Here is a 23,039-nt window from a genome sequence, read left to right as displayed (position 1 = left end):
GATTCGAACCCTGTTCCTCTGGGATTGCAGTGCAGCTTCTTGCCACTAGGCCACCAGAGTGTTTGTTTATTCTTGATGAAAGAATGCAGAAAGCCACATCTGCCCCTTTGGAAACCAGAATGTTGGTTGCTGGACTCATTATAACCTAAAGGGTATTCCTGAGGATTAAGAAGATTTAAGGGGGAAAATCCAGGTAGAATAAGAATCCCAGGTTTTGCTGCTAGTTTCGACCACCAGTGGTAACCTAAGTAAGAATTTGAATGAGTTCAGAAGTCTCATGTCCAGATCAAGCTGGATTTTCCCTGTTTTGTGTTCTGCTATGTTTGCTACTCACATTACAGTTTGCACGTAACTGCAGTTTAGAATGAACTGTGCTGCTGCAACTGTGGAAAGGTAGTAAGTAGTCAGACCCTGAGGAGGGGCGGGGTGGGGGTTGGGTGAGAGAGACTCCAGTTCTTAGAGGTCCCCTGGGGCTAAGGGAAAAGCTTACAAAAAGGTCGCTGTTGGTAATTAACAACCTATCAAGCTGTAGTGTCAAATAAAGGGGATTTGTAGGCACCATGCATTTAATAGCGGATCCCAATTATTCAGTGAAACTGTGAATATTAACAATCTGCCAAGTAAATGAGATCCAGTCCTTAGCGCCTTCCAGAAGCACTGATTCTTTCCTGATTTCAAATATCTTCCTCTCCCACTTCATCATCTCCTTCCATACTGCCTTTGAAATCAATGAATAACATTTTTATGTATCACCAGCCAGCGTCTGAGTAAGAGAGCTTTGGTTTCCGCTGCGCCTCCTGTTACGATGAAAACAAAACGTGTACTGCATAAATTGAATGGGCTACATGAATGTGTAAACCTCTTCTGCTGAGATAGAAACCCTTTTCTGAATACGCTGCAGACAGGCGCGCTTCTAATTTGTTGTTGCTCTAATATAGTCAGACTGATGAGACAGAAGCTACTCATTTGGAATATTGGTTAATGACAACACTGGCTTGAATAAAGTGACCAGTCAAATGGCTACTCGTTCTCTCGGCTGCAGGTTGCTAGGGCTCATTGCCGTGTTTTCCCAACCAAAAAGGGGCGGAGGAAGTTGGTCTGTTGGGGGGTGGGGGAGAATATGTGTGTGTGTATGTATATATGCATATATACATGTACACATATATCCATGCAAAGAAATGCTGTTGAGCGGGAGAAGGAGAAAAGACAGGATTTTCTTTTTCTTTCTTTTTTTTTTTTTTCTTTCCCAATGCTGCGACGCATTAACCCTGCTGCTATTGGGACGTCGTCTGCTCAGCCTATTGGCTGAGCCTAGAAACCGCTGTCTGCCAATCGGGTGGTGAAAGGCAGACAAATCTACCCCGCCACCAGCAGGGAAAAAAACGGCGCGTAACCCTTGCGGCGCCGGCCACGCCGCGCCAGAGCTGGCGCGGGGAAGGGAGCTCGGTGTCTCCAGCTGCTGTGGCCGATTGGGGCGGGTCGGCTTCTTCGGCTTGCCAGCACTGGGTAGACAGCTGGCGGAAGGCAGCAATGCTCCGCAAGGTGAGGAGCTGGGCAGAAATCTGGCGGGGAGCTACCCTTTTGTTCCTCTTTTGCCACCTGGGTTATGTTTGTGGGCAGATCCGCTACCCAGTCCCAGAGGAGTCACAGGAAGGGACTTTTGTAGGGAATGTCGCCCAAGATTTCCTGCTGGATACAGAGAGCCTGTCAGCTCGTAGGCTGCAGGTCGCTGGAGAGGTGAACCAAAGACACTTCCGTGTGGATTTGGACAGCGGAGCCCTGCTCATCAAGAACCCAATCGATCGAGAAGCACTGTGTGGGCTTAGTGCGAGCTGCATCGTGCCTCTGGAGTTTGTTACCGAAGGGCCTTTGGAGATGTACCGAGCAGAGGTAGAAATCGTAGATGTGAATGATCACGCCCCCCGATTTCCTCGGCAGCAGCTGGACTTGGAAATTGGCGAAGCAGCTCCTCCAGGACAGCGCTTCCCTTTGGAAAAGGCTCAGGATGCAGATGTGGGGAGCAACTCTATCAACAGCTATAGGTTGAGCTCCAATGAACACTTTGCGCTGGATGTCAAGAAGCGCAGCGATGGCAGCCTGGTCCCAGAGCTGCTCCTGGAGAAGCCTTTGGATCGGGAGAAGCAGTCGGACTACCGCCTGGTGCTGACTGCTGTGGATGGAGGGAACCCCCCAAGGTCCGGCACAGCAGAGCTCCGTGTGTCTGTGCTGGACGTGAATGACAACGCCCCGGCCTTCCAGCAGTCTAGCTACAGGATTAGCGTGCTGGAGAGCGCTCCGGCTGGCATGGTGCTCATCCAGCTCAATGCCTCGGACCCAGACCTGGGTCCCAGCGGTAACGTCACTTTTTCTTTCAGCGGTCACACCCCTGATCGTGTGAGAAACCTCTTTAGTCTCCACCCTACTACTGGAAAGCTTACTCTTCAGGGGCCGCTGGATTTTGAGAGTGAAAATTACTACGAATTTGATGTGCGGGCTCGTGATGGAGGTTCTCCAGCCATGGAGCAGCACTGCAGCCTTCGGGTGGACCTCCTGGATGTGAATGACAATGCCCCCCACATCACAGTGACCTCAGAACTTGGGACCCTTCCCGAGAATGCAGAACCTGGCACTGTGGTGGCCCTCATCAGTGTGCAGGACCCTGACTCAGGCTCCAATGGAGACGTGAGCCTCCGGATTCCTGACCACTTGCCCTTTGCCCTTAAGTCTGCCTTCAGAAACCAGTTCTCTCTGGTGACTGCTGGAACCTTGGACCGAGAGGCCAAATCCAGCTATGACATCATGGTCACTGCTTCCGATGCTGGGAACCCTCCTCTGAGTACTCACAGGACGATTTTCCTCAATATCTCTGATGTGAATGATAACCCTCCCTCTTTTTTCCAAAGGTCACATGAGGTTTTCGTCCCAGAGAACAATCGTCCTGGAGACTTGCTTTGCTCTCTTGCAGCTTCTGACCCAGACTCTGGCCTGAATGCGCTTATCTCCTACTCACTCCTGGAGCCCAGAAACCGAGATGTGTCTGCGTCCTCCTTCATCTCTCTGAACCCTCAGACAGGAGCTGTCCATGCTACTCGATCCTTTGACTATGAGCAGACTCAGACACTGCAGTTCGAGGTACAGGCCCGGGACCGGGGCAGCCCCCCCCTCAGCAGTACTGTGACAGTCCGCCTGTTTGTGCTGGACCTCAATGACAATGCTCCAGCTGTGCTCCGTCCTCGGGCCCGGCCTGGGTCCTTATGTCCCCAAGCACTGCCTCCATCAGTTGGTGCTGGCCACCTGGTCACAAAGGTGACTGCTGTGGACTTGGATTCAGGTTACAATGCCTGGGTTTCCTATCAGCTCTTGGAGGCCCCAGACCCCAGTCTGTTTGCAGTCTCTCGCTATGCTGGGGAGGTGCGGACTGCTGTTCCCATCCCAGCTGATCTCCCACCACAGAAGCTGGTCATCGTGGTGAAGGATAGTGGAAACCCACCACTCTCTACCTCTGTCACTCTCCTTGTGTCCTTGGAGGAAGACACTCATCCGGTTGTCCCTGATCTTCGAGAATCCTCAGCTCCAAGGGAAGGAGAATCCCGCCTGACCCTCTATTTGGCTGTGTCCCTTGTGGCAATTTGCTTTGTCTCTTTTGGCTCCTTCGTGGCACTGCTCTCTAAGTGTCTTCGTGGGGCTGCATGTGGAGTGACCTGCTTTCCTGCTGGCACCTGTGCCTGCCTCACCCGGTCTCGAAGGAGGGAGGGGCTTCCTCCTTCCAATGGGATCCTCCGAATCCAGCTAGGGTCAGACGATCCTATCAAGTTTGTTGATGTGGGCGGCCACTCTCATGGCTGTACACCCTTGGCTTCTGCACCCACTCGGAGCGATAGCTTCATGATGGTGAAGTCGCCCAGTGCACCTATGGCAGGGGAGCCTGTTCGCCCAAGCTGCCCACCCTCTGATCTTCTCTATGGGCTAGAGGTGAGACCTTTGAAGGCTCGGCCAGTGCCTGAGGGTTGTTCTGATGCAGGCACGTGGCTAGCCCATGTTCCAGAGGGTATTGGCCTCTCTGTCAGAGCCCATAGTGATGCCACTATTTTTATGAGTGGTAACTATGTGGTAGATGATGTGCTTTAAAAGTGTTTTGTGAATTAACCAGGGAGTTAGTTGTCACAGATTAGCACTTGGGTGGGTGTGGCCATATCCGAGAGTCATAAGTGAAATTGGTGACTAAGAGTCAAGCTGTTGTGGGAGCATGCTGCTGGCACATGGCACCCAGGAGGCTGTGATGCACAAGGCTGTGCTGTACCAGGCAATCACCTAACCCAAGTTTGCTGCTTTTCTTGGCTTTTCATCTGAATGAGCGGGACAGGTTCTGGAGTATCTTGACTTCAGGTTGCCATTTCCCAATGGATCAAGGGGAATTGAGATTTTTTCCCCCCCACCCCTTTAGAATCTAACACTCTATAACCCACTGTGAAGGGAACTGTGCCTCTGAAGCACATCAGAGAGCACAGAGAGAGAAAGTCAAGGTAGTAGACAGGTGTTGATCAAGGTGATAGCAGAAATCATTTGGGCCAGGTCTTCAGGACTTCCAGTCAAGCCCATTTTGGGATTTGAACAAGATGTATTAGACTTGAAGTGGGTGGGAAATAAAACCATAAATCTAATTCCTTAATGTGAGAAAGCAGGAGGAAAAACTAAGGAATTTGTAGAAGACAGCCACTCTGGGAATGTTAATTAGGATTCTCCTGAATTGGTGAAACCATATGCTCAGAGGTCATGCTTAGGTTCTGGCCACCCTGTGTGGCCTGGATCAGCCCCAGAAATGGTCCCCTGAACCTGCAAGTTGTGATGCTCACCACAGCACATGTCCAGGATCTCAAAAAAGCTGAGTCCTGTAGTCACCAACTGGCACTGAGATTTTCCTCTGAGCACTGCTGGAGTCGGAGCAAAGCTTTTCAGGGTCCTAATCTTTTCTTTCACCCTAGGAGCATCAGGTAGGGTGGGGGAGGGAGGGAGAACACATGTGCTTTGCCTCACCCAGAGGGAAATGCTTTTGTTGTTGGTTCAAGCACAGTAGTGGAAGCTTATGAAGTCTTTCAGGAAGTTGCTGGGACAGAGCACTGAGGAGTTTTGTACCACTTTGTCTTCCCTGTTGAGCGCCATCTGAGCTGTCAAACTTTGCTGCCAAGGGGGCTGAGTCAACCTGCAGCACGAAATGAGCGAGGAGGTAGGAGGCTTCTGTGGCACAGACTTGTAGTGCTTTCCAGAACTGAGAAGACTTCATAATTGGTTGAGAGCAGACAGACTTTTTGGCCAATCAGACTCAGAGCTGAGGTGGGGGATCTGCTCTTCCTGCCCGCCTCTCCTCCCCCAGTTCCCTAGCTCAAATTCAATTCCCCTCCCTCCCCACCCACCCCCGCCATTTGGTGACTAAGAAGAACTGCTGCACGCAGGCAAACCTCGGAGCAGTTTTTAAGAGACTGGAAGGAGACATAAGAGATTTTTTTTTAGCTGCTGCATTACAAGCCCTGGGTCTACCGTGGAGACAGGACAGCTCAGAGTCACTGTCCAGGAAGGGACTTCTGGGTCATGGGGCCCAAGACACCCCCACAGCTCCCTGGGAAATGGCAAGTGCTGTGCATGTTGTCCTTGTGCTGCTGGGGCTGGGTGTCTGGGCAGCTTCGTTACTCAGTGGTGGAGGAGTCTGAGCCGGGGACGCTGGTGGGGAATGTTGCTCAGGATCTGGGCTTAAAGATGACAGATCTGTCAAGCCGCCGACTGCGGCTGGGCTCTGAGGAGAATGGGCGTTATTTTTCCCTGAGCTTGGTAAGTGGTGCTCTGGCAGTGAATCAAAAGATTGACCGCGAGAGCCTGTGTGGAGCCAGCACCAGTTGCCTGATGCCAGTGCAGGTGGTGACTGAACACCCCTTGGAACTAATTCGAGTAGAAGTAGAGATCCTAGATCTCAATGACAACTCTCCCAGCTTTGCCACCTCTCAGCGAGAGATGCGCATCTCAGAATCAGCTGCACCTGGGGCTCGATTCCCACTGGATAGTGCCCAGGATCCAGACGTGGGCACCAATACTGTGAGCTTCTACACTCTAAGCCTCAGTGACCATTTCTCACTGAATGTGAAGACCCTGAAAGATGGAAAGCTGTTCCCAGAGCTGGTGCTAGAGCAGCAACTGGACCGAGAAACCCAGGCCAGACATCAGCTGGTGCTCACTGCTGTGGATGGGGGCACCCCAGCCCGCTCAGGGACCACCCTCATCTCTGTCACTGTGCTGGATGTCAATGACAACGCTCCAACCTTCCAGTCCTCAGTTCTGCGTGTGGGCCTCCCAGAGAATGCACCCATAGGTACACTGCTGCTCTACCTCAATGCCACCGATCCAGATGAAGGGACCAATGGCCAACTAGACTATTCTTTCGGGGATCATACATCAGAGGCAGTGCGGAATCTCTTTGGCCTAGATCCCAGCAGTGGAGCAATCCATGTGTTGGGTCCCATCGACTTTGAGGACTCAAGTTTCTACGAAATTCATGCAAGAGCTCGTGACCATGGACAGCCAGCCATGGAGGGCCACTGTGTGATCCAGGTTGATGTGGGGGATGCCAATGACAATGCCCCAGAGGTTCTGCTGGCTTCCTTGGTCAACCCTGTCCTGGAGAGCACATCAGTAGGCACAGTCGTGGGGCTGTTTAACGTGCGGGACCGAGACTCGGGTAGAAATGGTGAGGTGAGCCTTGCTATCTCTCCAGACCTGCCATTTCAGATCAAGCCATCTGAGAACCACTACTCATTGCTAACCAGCCAGCCCTTGGACCGAGAGACTACATCACAGTATATCATTGAGCTTCGGGCCAGTGATGCTGGCTCACCTCCCCTGCACACACACCTCACCATCAGGCTCAACATTTCAGACATTAATGACAATGCACCTCACTTCACCCAGCAGCTCTACACAGCTTATATACCAGAAAACCAGCCCCCCGGCTCTCTTCTCTGCACTGTGGCTGCCGTGGACCCAGACACTGGAGATAATGCCCGCCTCATCTACTCCATCATAGGGAGTCTGACCCAGGGATCCCCTGCCTCCTCCTTTGTGTATGTCAACCCTGAGGATGGGCGAGTCTTTGCTCAGCATACCTTTGACTATGAACAGCTGCAGATGCTGCAGATAGTGGTGGGCGTTCGAGACTCTGGCTCTCCCCCACTGCACGCCAATACGTCTCTGCATGTGTTTGTTCTGGACCAGAATGACAATGCTCCAGCTGTGCTGCACCCCCGGCCTGGCTGGGAATTCTCAGCCCCTCAGCGGCTTCCTCGCTCTGCCCCTCCTGGATCCTTGGTCACCAAGGTGACAGCTGTGGATGCTGATGCAGGCCACAACGCGTGGCTGTCCTATTCACTGTTGCCACAGTCCACGACCCCAGGACTGTTCTTGGTGTCTGCACACACGGGGGAGGTGCGCACAGCCCGGTCCTTGCTGGAAGATGACTCTGCCACCCAGAGGGTGGTAGTCCTGGTGAGGGACAATGGCGACCCTTCACTCTCCTCTACAGCCACAGTGCTGCTGGCTCTGGAGGATGAGGACCCTGAGGAAATGCCCAAGTCCAGTGACTTCCTCACAAACCCGCCTGAGCGTTCAGACCTTACCCTTTACCTCATTGTGGCCCTGGCGACCATCAGTGTCTTAGCCTTAGTCACCTTCACCTTTCTGTCAGCTAAGTGCCTTTGTGGGCGTGCAGATGGGGACGAGGGCGGGGGACAGTGCTGCAGGGGCCAGGACTCGCCCTCTCGGGACTTTTATAAGCAGTCCAGCCCCAACCTGCAGGTGAGCTCAGATGGCACGCTCAAGTATATGGAAGTGACGCTGCGGCCCACGGACTCACAGAGCCATTGCTACCGGACGTGCTTTTCGCCAGCCTCGGACGGCAGTGACTTCACCTTTCTCAGGCCCCTCAGTGTCCAGCAGCCCTCAGCCCTGGCATTAGAGCCCGATGCCTTCCGGTCCCGCTCTAATACTCTGCTGGAGCGGAGCCAGGTGAGGGGCTCAGCGCCACCAGAGGTGACCCCTGGGGGCGGTGTTAGAGAAGTGGCCCACGTAGGGGACTCTGACCCTGCTTCTACTCTTTCCTCGTGCACTTGGCCTTGCTGATACTGGTGCTCTATTCGGATCTTCTGCGTGGAAAACAGTCAGGGAGGGGTGGCTGAGGCCAGAGTACGGCCCTGAGCATCCCGTGGTGGTGACTGTTGGGAAGAGAAGAGGGACAGATATCTCCCCATCCTCACCCCACCCCCTGCAGATTCAAAGGCAGGGGCTGCGCCCTAACCAGAACTTTCTGGCTATTTCTGCAGGGTGCTGGGGGCAGGGGAAAGGGTAAGGTGGCAGTCACAGATCTGTGTTGGCCCCTCAGCCATCTAGACTGGCCAAGGTTCCCCCTGCCCCCCACGTCTTACTTTTGCTTCCCTGTTTCTCCCCACTCCCACAGTTCCTGCAGTGCACTGCAATGTAACCGCCATCTTCAACTCTCCCCAAATCGGCGCTCATGCATGTATGGACAGGACAGAAGTGGCAAGTCCTCTCTGCAGACCACACCCTCAGGCCTGGCCCAGTGCATGGAGTCTGCACCTGTCACATGCCTCACACATGCCTGGCACACACCCCCCAGCTCCCATTGCCAGCTCCTTGCTCCTAGGTTGCCTCTGGTTGTCCCCATCCCACCCCAGACCAGCCTCAGGCCCTCAGCATGATGATGGTCCCCAGGTCCACGACTGCCCTAGTCTGGGCCAGTGCCCGGGGTTCTGGCCCCACCACTCACACTGGCCTGGCCCGGGCTGGACCTGGGGCATTTGGGGCAGCAGTGTCTAGAGTGCAGAAATGACTTTGGGTGCTCTAGGCCTGGGGCCAGCCTCACCCTGCTGGCCTGGGCCCTCATTGGGACAGCAACTTCCCTAGTCTAGAAGTCTCTAGGGCCCAACCTGGGGCAAGCAAGCAGGTTTGCATAGAGCAGGCAGCACTGGGACCCCAGCGCTCCCTTTGAGCTGTGGGTGCTCAGAGATGGATTTTTATTTGGTCATGACCACAGGAGATCTATGGTCAGGGGTTTGGAGTGAACAAAATATCTGGGATATAGGTCTTTCCTCCTCTGATGAGTGGAGAAAACGACAGCTTCTACCAGGTGTCAAAATGTCCTCACATATGGGGAAACTGGAATGGTGAAAAAGCACATGTCTCCACGACCCCTGGAGATTTTATTCATGTGTCTGTGTCTTACCAGGGGAGCTCTGGGACCTGGTCCCTGCTGAGTTTTGCTGCTAATTCTAGGGCTGCACCCCTCAGGTAGTCTGAATTCACCAGAGGCTCCATGGGAAAATGAGAGGCAGTTTTATTCTGTGTGATCTACAGCTTCAGAAACCCAGTGGAGGGTCAGCTATGAGTCAGTTCTGACTTGACTGGCAATGAGTGAGCCTTGGGCCCTGTTTGTCACAATTGAATCAGAATTGTGCTTTGGAAAATCACTCCCAGGTGATTCAGAGAGCTGGTTGGGGGTGCTCACTACATTCCTCCTCTGAGAAACACAGCATCTCATTTGCTCCTCCCAATAATGTATTTGGATAGGTTGTATCCCCATCATGTGACTTGCACAAGTGAACAGAGTAAATGACCAGGACGTGGTTTAACCTAGGTTTGTCTAATTCCAGTTTGATTTGTGCACTCAGTCGTTTGACGCTTGGAATTTGTAAAGCTTGAAGGGACAGATAGGAATCTGGTTAGATGGGATGAAAAATGGGGCTTTCTCTGCAGGCCTTCTGGGGCCTCTTTTCCAAACAGCCCTCACTGAATACATTTGGACCCGCCGTCTTTATAGAAGTTGTGAATTTTGCCCAGCTTTTCCTCCGGTCTACCATGATCCTGCTGTGCCTGAGAGTACCACGGCTGAGGGCTTGCCATCAACAGCAGCCCCTGAGTGGCCTCATTGACTTCTGCTGCGCCTGGGTTGCCGCATTTCTGGGCTCTGCTCCCTTCACTGTCACCTGTGAGCCTGAGTGAGTCACTCGGCAGCCCTGGGTCTTCCTTCTCTCCCTGGTGAAATCAGAGGTTCACACTTCCCTCCCTGGTCCTGGGAGTCAGTGTGAGAATGAATTACTAGCAATCCCAGTACCATGACATGACTCTGGGAGTGTGTGCTAAGAGCACACGCCCACTCGGAAACACAAAGGGCTGGGAATGAAGTGGCTGGCCGCAGAGCCTCACCCCTTCAGACAGGTGGGACAGGGCTCCAGATGCGTGCTCTGGGAGTCCTGTGAGACTGAGTTGGCCCAGCTTAGAGGCTGTGGGAGCTTGATCCCTGCTGGGCTTTATCCCAACAGTCTTCTCTGTCCCAAACAGAGCAGCCTTGTTCTCGCCTCCTTAGTCAAAGGCCATTGCCTGGCATGGAGTTCTATTGGTAAGAAGTGTCCAGGGGCTTGGAACCCTGCAAAGACCCAGTCTGGCACAACTCCTAAATTAATAATGTGTTTAGCTGTGGGACGGAATCCTTGAGGGTCAAGGGCCGAGAGGGGGTGTCCCTCTGAATGTGTTACTGTGCAGCCTGGCACCACAAGGGTTACCGGGAGCAGCAGCCATCTTGCTGCAGAGGGTGCTTTGTTTCCAGCTGAAGAACTGAATAAAGTCATTCTCGGCTGGTGGACCTCTCATCTAAAAGCTTCCTCTGTCACTTTGAGGGGCCTTCTTTGCCCCCATTCCGTGGTCCCACAGAAGTCACTTTTCAGTCCTTGAATCTGCTCAGACATTCTGATTCTGGAGCAGGGGGAAGGGACCTTTATCTGGGCTTGCTCACTGTGGTCTGATGAAATGCTGTTTTATCCCATATTCCTCCGAACCTCAGGCTTTGGAGACCTGGGGTGTATTTTGGCTTTCGAGTTGTGTCTATTCCTCCCCACCCCATTGTTTAATTGTCCTGCAGCTTCTTGGTGCCCCCTCTGTCCCTCTCTCCTGGCCCATCCCCAGGGGCTCAGGTGACATTCTAAACCCTCATGGATACTCAGCCCTTTCCCTCTGTTTTCTCCACAGCAAGCCCCACCCAACACGGACTGGCGTTTCTCTCAGGCCCAGAGACCTGGCACCAGCGGGTAGGTGACTGACTCTCCAGCCCACCCTCTTCTCTGCGGCATTTTCTCAGCGATGAGATGACGTGGGAGGAGATGGGGGAAGGGCTCAGCAATTGCTATAAATGGCTCCTTCTCTCAGTGTGAGATTGCAGGGAGGTTTACCAAAGCATTTGGGACTAGTGCACAGACTGAAGGAAGGGGCACCTACTGTACTTTGAAAGCTTAATTCACCATTCACCCCATTTCCCCTATGCACAGCTTTTCCTATCCCCCAAGGGTGGGGCGGGGAAGGACACTCAGGATGGCTTTAAGCTGGCCTCTAACTAGAGAAGAATCTCTTTCATGCCCATGGACTGTTCTTGCCCTGCTCCTCTGGGCTGGGCTGGACTGGGCTCCATCCTGAGAAGTTCAGGCAGAGAAATTCCGGGCAGGAGGTGGAGCAGAAGGGGATTGTTAGGAGCCAGGTTCCCCCAGAACCTGAAAGGAAGAGCAGAGATAGAGAAGAGTCAACAATGCTGATGGTGGGACAGAGGACAGAGAGCTGCCCTGGAGGGTGAAGGCCAGACCTTCCTCATCCCACCCCTCCTCCCAGCTGCCCTCCCTGCCCACAGGTATTTTGCCTCAGTCACAATCTTATCAGGGTGTTTCCCAAATTCTTCTTTGGTCTCTCTGAATACCTCTGCCTCTTTTGTTGTCTGATTTGATTTCTATCTTTATTGCTGCATCTCTGGTATCTACCATTTGTGTCTATGTGCATGTCTTGCCTTGGATGCCTCAAGTGCTCAGTGAATGACTGAGGGAAGTGTAACTGCTCCTTATCCTCAGGCTCCATTTCTCCTTTTCTCTTTGCCTCTGCCTCTGCTTTTCCTTTATCCATCTCTCTTTAGTTTTTTATGTTCTTCCTTTCTTTATCTCACCATTTCACTCTATTCTTAACCTTTCTATTTCTTTCTTTGTGCTTCTTTCTCTGTATATTACTCTCTTTTCCTGTCTCTGAATCTCTTTCCCTGTTTCTTCTCTCTCCCCTATCTCTCTTCCTTTCATGTGTCCCTGTGTCAGACCACACACACACACACACACACACACACACACACACTCTGCTCCCTTCCTCCTTCAGCCCTTCACACACTGAGCCTTTGATTGCCACCACATACCCTCCCAACCAGGCCCCTCCAGCTGCTCCCTTCAGTCCAGTATGAATTCCTGCTGAGACAGGACCTTCCCCACCCCCCATGGGTGTGGGGAGGGAAACTTCATCCTGAAAGACATTCAGTTGGTCTGAGGGAAGTGGAGTGGGCTCCTGGCCAGGCCTCTGTTGTAGTCAGGAGTTTGAGGGAGTCTTAGGAACCTGGGGAGAAGGGAAAGCCAAGGGCAAAGGTGGCTTCTTCCTCCTTGCTGGCCTGTCAGACACTTGGTATCAATCTCTCTTCAGATGCTGCAGATTCTGAGCTTCTTCTGTAACCCTTTCCTGCCAACAATCAAGCCCTCAATGTCTGAAAAACAGGAGTCCTTGGTGCACAGTGGTGATTCCAGCTTCTGGCCATGTGCCTTCCTGTCACTATTATCAGGATCTCAAAATGTTTCTAAGAGAACCCTTAGAAGGCAAAAGACAATAGGCTTGATTGCACTGGCCCCTTTTTGGCCCCAGCTACCCCCTCTCCTTCTGCTTGCCTTGCCACATGTCCATAGTTATCCATTTAGCTATTCATGTCCTCATGCATTCATTTGACAAATATTCATAGGATGGCTATGAATTGTGTTTGACTTGAATAACACTTAACAGCAACAATAAGGATCTGGGTGAAAAGACAGGGTAATAATGGCAAGGTCCAATGGTGATTCAGTTTATAAAACTTACTACATGAAAAAAAATAATAAACCCCCAAACCCAAAACTTAGTGCAGGAGAATGTTGTGCAGATGACACAACCTTGCTTGCTGAAACTGAGGAGGACCTGAAGAGCTTGCTGCAGAAGGTCAAGGACTGTAGTCTTCAATATGGATTGAAGACAAAGATTCTCACCACATGTCCATTTGGCAGCACCATGATGGATGGAGAGGAGATGAAGGTTGTTATCAGTTACAGCTTTCTCAGCTTCACAATCAACACTCTTGGCACCAGCAGTCAAGAAATCAAAAGATGAATTGCATTAGGTAAAACAGCTGTCAGAGTACTGAGAAGCAACGATGTCAGTCTAGAAACTAAGGTGCACTTGATCCAGTCCATGGTCTTTGCAATTACTTGCTATGCATCAGAGAGCTAGGTAATGACTAAGGATGATAGAAGAAGAATTGATGTCTTTGAGTTGTGGTGCTGGAAAAGAGTCTTGAACATACCATGGCCCACCAAGAAAACAAAAGCTTTGTCTTGGAGAGAGTGAAACCAAGTTTCTCCTTGGAGGCTAGGACTTTGAAGCTGCATCTTACATACTTTGGGCATGTGGCCAGGAAGGACAGATCCTTGGAGAAGGACATCATGCTCAGAGGGTAGACGGACAATGCAGGAGAGGAAGACCCCAGATAAGATGGATGGGTACAGTGACTAGGGCAGTGGGGGTTAGGGTTAGGTGTGTGTCAGTGAGACTAGCTCAGGACAGGGCAGGCTTTAGAGCTGTTGTACATAGGGTTGCTATGAGTTGTAGGCAGCTCGAAAGCACTTAACAACAACAAATGCATGAGAATGATTTTATGAAACATAATATGAATGAAGAATAGTGCGAAACACAATGTATACAAACTTTGTAAGTAACCCCCCCCGAAAAAAAACCCAACCAAACAAACAACAAAACATTAGGCTATAAGAATGAACTTAGTCTCTGAGCTAATGTGCTTCCTGACCAGCAGAAGAGCTAGATAATTAATTACTAGTCTCACTTTTAAAATGTCTGGTCAGAAATCATAAGGAGTCCTGGTCATGGAGCAAATAATGCACTGGGCTGCCGCTCCCACCAGTTTGGATCTACCAGCTGTTCCACAGAAGACAGACGGGCACGTCCCCTCTCCTAAAGATTTTCAGCTTCAGAAACCTGAAGGAGGGTCGTCATGAGCCAGCTGACTCCACAGCTGGGGTTTAGGGTGATTGGTTGAGTAGTCACCAATCATAGTAATGCTGAGAAAAGCAGAGAGTAATGTGAGCGTAATTCACAAAAGTAGAGGGGACAGGGACGGCTTTGTGGAGAGGTGCTTTTTGAGTTGGGATCTGAAAGACCATATGAAGTGAGGGGCATTTTGTCTTGTCTTTACCCATCCCCAGCCCTGGCTACACACTGACTCTGGAGCAGAATTCACTGACAGAGCTGGAAGCTCACCGGTTCTTTCTTACTCTAGTATCTTATCCTTCCATCAACGTCCTTTTTATCAAATGAGAGGCTTGATGTGGTTGTTCTTGAGGACATGGGGGTGGGGTTGAAACTAAGGAGCTAATGCTCCGTTAACTTGAGGAGGACGCCCCACTCACCAACTTCCCTCCCTCACCCATTTAACCGATAGCTATTAAGCTTCTGCCGACTGTAGGTCAGACATGTTCTAGGTGTGGGGAACATATTACGGACACGGCTCCTGCTCTCAAGGGATGTACTGTGTGTTGGGGAAGACATATATTAACCAAAGAATCACAAAAATAAATACAAGATTGCCGCTTTTATAAGTACTACAAAGAGTAGTACCAATTGGTGAGAGCACAGAACGGGGATTTGAACTAGTCAGGAAGTAGAAAGGAGGAAATGGAATTGTGTGGAGATCTGAAGGGTGAGTTGTTAGTGACGTTGAGTAGACTCTGACTCATAAGGACCCTATCTATGTACTGAACCCTTCCCTATCACATTACCCCAGTCACTGTGTCAATCCATCTCATCCAGCATCTCCCTCCCCTGCGCTGTCCTTCCACTCTTCTGACCATGATGTCCTTCTCCAAAGACTAGTCCCTCTTGGCAGCATGTTTAAAGTATGTGAGATGGAGCTTCAAAATTCTTGCATCCAAGAAGCAGCTTGGTTTCATCCTCTACAGGACAGACATGTTTGTTCTCTTGGCAGTCTATGGTATGTTCAATACTTTTCTCCAGCACCACAACTCAAAGGCATCGATTCTTCTTCTGTCAGCCTTCGTCATTGTCCAGGTCTCTGATTCATATCAAGGCATTGTAAAGACTGTGGCTTGGATCAGGTGCACCTTAGTCTCTAGACTGACACTATTGCTCTTCAGCAGTCTGGAGAGGTCTCTGACAGCAGACTTTTCTAATGCAATTCATCTTTTGATTTCCTGACTGCTGGTGCCAAGAGTGTTGATTGTGAACAATCTCGATCTCTTCATGGTGCTGCCAGTTGGCTCTGTGGTGAGAATCTTTGTCTTATTGAGTAGGAATTAGCACATGAGGACAAGAAGGAAGAGTATCCCAAATGGAAGAAAAACAGATGCTAAGGCTCTGTGGTGAGGCCTCTTGGGATCAACAGAATGCTAGGGAACTTTTCTTAGCTGCAACTCCATGAGTAAATGGAGGAAGGAGATAAAAAGAGCAGGCTCTTGTTCTGCCCCCTACCCCCATCTCACCCAGTGCTGACAGCCGCCTCTGGTTGGGCATACTAGGTTCAGAGCAGAACTGGTGCTGAGTGTCCAGTAAACCTGGTTCAAATCTAAGCCAGCCCTGGGTCACACTGCCTGGACAAAGGGACAGATTCTGAAGTATTAAAAAGTCTCTGTCTGGTAGGTATTCTTTCTCCTCCCACCCATTTCTTCTCAAGTGATCCTTTTGGATTCTAATCCAACAGCTGTTGTCCTAGCAAATTAGTCCAGTTCTCCGTTCTTGGGCTGTATCCCAAGCCTTGCCCTGCAGCTGTTTTCAGCCTCGGTCCAGAGAAGGGAGTCTGCATTTGGCTTCCTCAGGCCTCCACCTTGCCCTTCTTTAATGGCTCCACAATCCTTCTCCAACCCAGGGTCCCCTTCCATTCCTCCCCTGAGACATTATCTTCCCTCCATCAATCTGGGCAGAATCATTGAGTGAACTAACTAGTAACACATCTCTTTTTCTGCTCATTAAAGAAAAGGGAGCGCTGAAGGTCTAGTGGTGAAGAGTTGTGCTATCAGCTGCTCTGTGGGAGACAGATGGGTAATCTCCATGCAGTTTATGGCCTCTGGTAACCCTCTGGAGGATCAGCTATGAGTCAGTTCTGACGACAGCACATAAAAACCTACAACAATATTAGAGAAATGTGGGAAAGAGAGATACAAGTTTAACAGGAAAATCATTCATAACTCTCAACACAGGGCGAATCCTCTGCCATGTCTTCTTGCCTTACATATATATTGAAATTTACGGCAAGAACTCTGTTATTTCTTAAATCCCAGGACCTGTCACAGAGGGAGTGCTTGGAAGATGGCCAATTATGGTAAAACATAGTCCATCTCCTTCAATTTTACTTTTTGTTGTTCCCCAAATTCTAGAAGAGTCCCTGTGCTTCCTGAGGCTCAGCACATTCCTGCTGAAGCCCACTGGGGTGTCCTGGATAACAGCACGGGCTCTGGAGAAAAATTAGGCTGACATGCAAATTGTAGCTCTGGCAGTTGCCAGCTGTGTGTTTCTGTGAAAGTCTCTTCATCTCTCTGAGTTCTGCTGGAGAAAAAAATTAAAAAGATAATGATAGAATCTATAGAGACAGTGTTATGAGGTGGAAGTGATAATGTATGTTATCCAGTAAGCCCAGTGCCTAGAGAATGCAAAGCCTCAATAAATGGTTTAAAAAGCTTCCTCCCTCCCAGCCATCTCTTGCCCAGCTTCACAGGGCTGGCAGCCTGCCTGCCTGCTGAACCAATAGTCTTCAGCTGTTTCCCAAGAATCCTAACTAGTCAAGCCTGTCATCATTCCAACTTGCCCGCTTAGACCCCTTCATTCCTTCAAAACCACGCGCACTCCCACGGCTGCCCCCCATGACCTGTAGTATCTACCTTTTGCTTTCTACCTAAACACTCTTCCCTGTTTGCCTTCCCCTTTGCCTGCTCCTCTCATCAGCCCTCACTAGGCCCCTTCACGTGGACAGGAGCCCACCTACGTGGGCCCTGCAAGCTCCAGTGGACCCTGAGAAAGCCCAGGCCTGCTGGGGGTGAGGGCCCAGATTTTCAGCGAGACAGAGGTGGCTGGGGCCATTACGGGGCTCCTCTTCTCCCAAAGGTGTACCCCAACCTTTAGTCCTTCACGCAAGAGCAAAGGTGTCTTTAGCTATTTAAATAGAATAATGGGTATCTTTAAATAAAATCTATATTGTCCACTCTGTGGCCACAGCCCCTAGCACCACCTGCCTCACTCGGTCCAGCCCCATTCCAGCTGCACTGACCTTGTCTTATTCCTTTCAACTCACCGGTCTTCCTCCCCTTGAGAGGTTTGAGCCTGATATCCCCTCTGCCTGGAAAAGTCCTCTCTCACAAAACCAACCCCTGCTCCAGGGTGACTTACTTTTACCCCACCTTTTAATTTTGAAATGTTTTAAATATATTGAAAAGGTGTCTGTCCATCTGTCTGTCTGTCTCTCTCTCTGCCTCCTCCCCCACCTTTCTTTTTTCCTTTCTTCTCTCTCTCTTTCAAGACTTCAAGGCCGGGGACCAGGCCTCCTGCCCTGCCCTTGTGCCAAATTCTTCTTACATCATAGTGACCTTACCTAACTCCACTGGCCTCACTCCATTTATCCAGGAAACACATGCTTATTGAGGAACTTCTGTGTGCCTGGCAGTGTTGGATTACCTAATAGACAGACTGTGTGCCAGGGGTGCTTCCTCGCTTCACCCCAAAAAATCCCTCCACCAAACCTAAAACCCCTGACTAATCTGATACTTTAGACTTCTAAAATAGTCACTAAGGGGTGGGGAATCCAAACTGGGTTGGAATTTCTTAGTGTTATTTTATAATTATAATTTCACTGTTGTATTTTGGTTTTTAACAAATATTGTAAGTATAATTTTTTAAAATACTTATAGCTCAAGGCAGTTCTTGATTTGTTCCAGGTGACAGGTTTTATGGGAGATGCTTTTATAGGAAGCAGGCACAGTGCCCTTCTCACCGGAACCCATCTGTTGGACCAGCAGACAAGGACAATAGCTGTGCCCTGTGGCCTGTGCTAGCATGGGGTGCACACTGGGGTGGGAACACCTGGAGGCCTCTGATAGAATGTATTCATGTTACCAGAGAAAAGACTGGTAGACGAGTATTCTAGGTAATAGCATCTGCCCAGGATTTGTGGGGGGAAAAAAGGGTTTATGGAGTTAGGAAAATACCTCAGATAACAAAGTTTAAGTAAGCATAAACTATTTGAGAGTGGGCCTTGGATGTTCTTATAAAATAAGAGGGTTAGGTTCTTAAGGCCCAAGAGTTTAATCCCAAAGGCTATGTAAAAAGCTGTGGAAGTGACTGTGTTTGAGTTTTAGAAATCCTTGATGCTCCTGGGTCTCCTCCATCTCCTCCTAGGTCCTGCTTTGGTTCCCATTCTTTTCTCTACCTCTGAGTCAATCTCCCCCATTTTCCTCCCTCACCATCCTTGGGAGAGGGTCTCATCTCCTTCACTGTCCTCATGGAGGGCATCTTAGTTCTTACTGCTGCCGTAATAGAAATGCCACAAGTGGGTGGCTTTAACAATCATAAATCTACTCCCTCACCGTTCACAAGGTTAGACGTCTGAATTGAGGGCACTAGCTCTAGGGCAAGGCTTTCTCTGTTGGCTCATGGGGAAGGTCCGGGTTCCTTGTGTGTCTGAGAATCAGTCTTCTCCTGAGTCTAGGAGGTTCTCAATACAGGGACCCTGGTATGAAGGGCACGCTCTGCTCCAGGTCTTCTTCCTTTGTGGTAATGAGTTCCTCCTGATCTCTACTAACTTTTCTCTCCATTAGTGTCTTATAAAAGAAAATGGCTGCAGGTTATACCCCAGAGAAATTCATCTGAACCAGTAAAGAACTGGTCTTGGGGTCTGTCTCCTGGGAACCTGGTTTTTAATGATTGTATGAGCTATTTCCTATCAGTGAAAGGGAACAAATCTTGATAGTGATGTTGGGATGGGGCCCTGGGAGACGAGTGGATTTTGGAACTAAGGAAGGGATGACTAAGGCATGAGACCTGGCCTATGCACTGTGCTCACCTTCTTTCTCTTTCCCCAGTTCCCAAAATGGCGATGAAACTGGCACCTGGCCCAACAACCAGTTTGACACAGAGATGCTTCAAGCCATGATCTTAGCCTCTGCCAGTGGTAAGTTGTGCCAATGTGTGGAGTCATATGTGAGACCAAGGGAGGAGCTAGGGCTCTAGGGTCCACCCCCATGCAGCCTGCCCTGTGTGGTGCCTTGGACTGTCAGCTCCCCGAGGGCCCATGATTCAGGCTTAAGGAACAGCAGAAGGACTAGAGCCGGTCCTTCAGATAGCCAGAGAGGAGTAAACCAGGAAAGTGCCACTGGGGAGTGACGGGGAGCAGTGGTTAAGAACCTCGCTCTGAACAGGATAGTGCAGACTGGATCCTCACCCTGTCACCATCTGTCCTTGTGACACCGATGAATTTACTGAGTATCTCTGAATTTCTGTTCCCTCTGGCAAGAAATGAGGACAAAAATGAGGAAGTGACCTCAGAAGGTTGAAGTAAGGATTAAATGAAATAAAATGGCATAAAGCACTTCGCTTACGGGCCTGCCCTCTATCAGTGAAAGTAGGCGTGGGTATTCTGGTGCAAAGAACATGGCATTGGACGCCCACACTCCCTTCTCTTTCTTTTGCCCAGAGTAGGATTTTGGTTTATTCATAGGACTAACAAAGAACCACACATGCAGTAGAGATTCATTGATGTCCCTGAGTAGTCCAGAGCAGGGGAAGCAGAACTGTATCATGAAGGAATACAGTAAAACGAAGGTGTTAGAAGCAAGCTGCCACTAAGCTCTATGTCTTTTTTCCCCCCCCTGTTTTCAGGTTAGCCCTGTGGAAATAGTTCTTTTTTTTTTTAAATTCCATTCATTCATTGTTGCACCCTTCTCCCCACACAAACCCCTCCCCCCTCCCCTCTCAGCTCTATGTCTTTAGACAACTTTCTAAGTTTCTCTGACCTCCATTTCACCTACTATGAAATGGGCACAATAATAAGAGACCTCATGGTATTGTCATGAGATTCAGATGTCAGTTGTTCACACAGGACAAGGAGAAAGGACACAGTTCATGATGACTTCTTGTTATGTGTCGTTGAGTTGCACACGATGACTGAAACTGGTTAATTATTATTGTTGTTGCCTTATAGGGGGTGAGAGGTAGAATCAGAATAATGCCCATTAATAAAGACCAGTTTCTGAAGCAGAAAATCCAAGGCTTCCATGGAGGCTGGTAGAAGGTGAAGAAGCATTTAGAAGTTGGAAGGAAGTGTTGGTACATCTGGAGGGCCAATGGGTAGAGAACCAGGCAGAGCCATACAGTAATCAGTATCACCACCACTTTGTGTTGTCCTGGGTACAGACTGAACAGATTTAGGAGCCCAAGTCAATGAAGCTTTTCCACAGTTCTGCAAGGAAGATGTGATCATTTACATTTGACAGCTGAGAGATCAAGGATTTCCTAGCCCAAGGCCTTCAGTGTTGAACTGGAGAGCCACGGTTTCCATGCCAGCCTGACTTCCAAGCTCACACTCTTTCAGCCAGTCATCATGGCTAGTTTCTGATCCAACCTCAGTTTCTCATTTAGCCAAGGAGGCCTAGAGGCTGGATACTTCCTGATGCTTTGGATTAGTCTCCCAGATTAATACTGACAGATCAAATATAGTGCATCTAATTAAGCTGGAATTCCAGATAAATAATATTTGAATATAAATCAAAATCACACTCATGACCTTGAGTCAGTTCTGGCTCATGACGACCTTCCATGAAGTCTCCTTTCGACTGCAGGAGATGGCCTCACCTCTCCCTCTTGGAGTAGCTGGTGGATTTGAACTGGTGACCAATACTTTACATACTGTGCCTCCAGGGCTCCTGATTTTAGTATCAGTAGGTCCCTAATGTTGGGACATGCTATACTTAAAAATATACTGTTTAGCTAAAATTAAAATTCCATTTGGGCAACTGTTTATTTGCTTTATGTGGCAGTCCTATCCCTGCTCACTGTGAGGCTGAGGGGTTCAGGAGTGGGTCAAAGGGGCCGAAGAAAGCAAACGGGGGCGGGGGGTGCAACAATGAGTGAATGGAATTCCAAAATCTCTGTAGATGTTCATTGAAATGAAAAATAAACAAACTAAATTAATAAAAAAAAAAGGGGGGCCGAAGAAGGGAGAGGTGCAGGGGTACACAGTCTGGAGGCTGTAATTTCAGGAAGGCCAGACTGAATGTGTGAGAAGTGGCTGGGTCTGGGGACACGCCAAGTCAGCCTCTTGAGGGAAGTAAACATAGTCAGGTATATTTAGCTATTGTGGTCAGCTTTTTAGCCAAAATCCAGACTTTGAAATAGAAATGGAGTAAGTATTTATGGCCCCAAACCCTCCCAGAAGGTCCCCTGGGAGCCGAGGCAGGGGTCACCAAAGGCTCAGTCTCCTGTCAGAGCCCCACTCCTCTGGCCCACAGGAGGCCTGACCCAGGGCTAAGGCTGGGCCCCAGGGGGGACTGGAGGAGTGGGGGTGGCAGGGTCAGGCTCCTACTCTCACTTTCACACCCACTTCCTGGCCCTAGAACCAGAGAGGCTCCTGGACTCAAGCCCAGCCAGGCCTGTAGAGCTGCGAGGGGGAGTCCGAAGAGTCAAAGCCTCAGACACTTGGGAAGTTTTTAAAATAAACATATGGGGGAGAAAAGAATAAAGAAAAAAAAGAAAAAAAAAAACAAAACAAAACATATGGGGGAGGTGTGCCCTGGATGGTGTGCAGCTCAACCTGCTGCAGTCTAGTTTAACTTGGCTTGTTTGGGAGCTGCTGCCTCGGGTTGCAGTGGTGGGGCGATGGTGGAGCTGGAAGATGAGTTTACCTGAGCAGTGGCTGGAAAAAGGAGAAGAGCAAAGAGAAGAAAAAGGTTCTTCCTGGCTGCCCTTCTGTTTCTCCGAGGACAAACAGGAGATCTTAGTCTCTGCCCAGTGTGGGTGTGTGGGACTGGAGAGAGGGCCCACTAGAGATGAGTCTGTGGAAGGTCAGAGTTGACTTGTTTGAGATCATCCAGAATCCCAGAGCGCATCCACGGCCGAGCGGAGGCCGAGCTGATGGGGCTCAACCCCGGCGCAGCCTCTCTCACACTCGGGATGGCCACATCTTTCCTCGTCCTGGCCCACCCCACTCTCATCAGGCCCCTCAGGGCTCCCCAGTCAGGCCTGTGTCCCCAGCGTGGACAGGAGCCAGCCTTGCCATTTGCAGCCACTCGGGCACTTCTCTGGGACGAGAGTTTCTGTAGGACCTGGTGGGACTGGCTTCTAGTTAACCCGTTAAGCCCTTCACTTCCTCTTCTCCCCTTTCCGCCCACAGCCTCCCTCTTCTCTTCCGTGCGGCCACTGGCATCTCTCTCACTGGCTGGCGCCTCAGACGCCTCCCCACCAGGCCCTAAATCGCCAGAATCCCGGCTCTTTGAAAGAGGATCTAGGGCCCCCGTCCTCCCCTCATTCCCAGGCTGGAAGGGGCGGACGGAAGGAGGGGCGGGGGCGGGGTAGCCAGGACCAGCTCCCTCCTGGAGCTAATTAGGGAAAACGGAGGAATGTCTGAGGATGGAAGAGCTAGGGGAGGAGACTGGCCTGGAGAAGACGAGGAAATGGACTTCTCCCCGCCCCGTCCCCCCAGGCCCACAGATCTGGAGATTTGTGGCTGGAAATGGAGGCCACAGAAATCCGAGAGCCGGAGTGTGGGGGAGAGCGGGAGTGTGGGGGCGGAGGGAGCGGGTTCGTCGCTCTCTCATGCCCCTCCCCCCTCATGCCGTTCTTTGAAAATATTTCCTGTCTGTTTCTCAATCCCTGGTTGG

The 23,039-nt window shown here is 50.4% G+C and overlaps 1 protein-coding gene across 2 annotated transcripts in view; it reads left to right on the top strand.

The window, feature by feature from the left end:
- The window catches only part of LOC102848146 (protocadherin gamma-C5-like), a 32,059-nt gene that overhangs the window by 7,141 nt on the left and 1,879 nt on the right, over nt 1-23,039 (top strand). Inside the window, exons 1-3 of one of the 2 annotated variants that reach the window (XM_006891134.1) lie at nt 5,587-8,046; nt 11,080-11,138; nt 19,248-19,336. In XM_006891134.1, coding sequence (XP_006891196.1) covers nt 5,587-8,046; nt 11,080-11,138; nt 19,248-19,336 — 2,608 coding nt within the window. Of the gene's footprint in view, nt 1-5,586; nt 8,047-11,079; nt 11,139-19,247; nt 19,337-23,039 lie in introns of those variants that run through there. The other variant, XM_006891135.1, reaches the window with a different exon arrangement.

This window comes from Elephantulus edwardii, unplaced genomic scaffold (assembly GCF_000299155.1).
Source record: "Elephantulus edwardii isolate Elephantulus edwardi_28Jun2011 unplaced genomic scaffold, EleEdw1.0 scaffold00095, whole genome shotgun sequence".
Lineage (NCBI taxonomy): Eukaryota > Metazoa > Chordata > Mammalia > Macroscelidea > Macroscelididae > Elephantulus > Elephantulus edwardii.
This window is presented reverse-complemented; position numbering and strand designations above follow the sequence as displayed.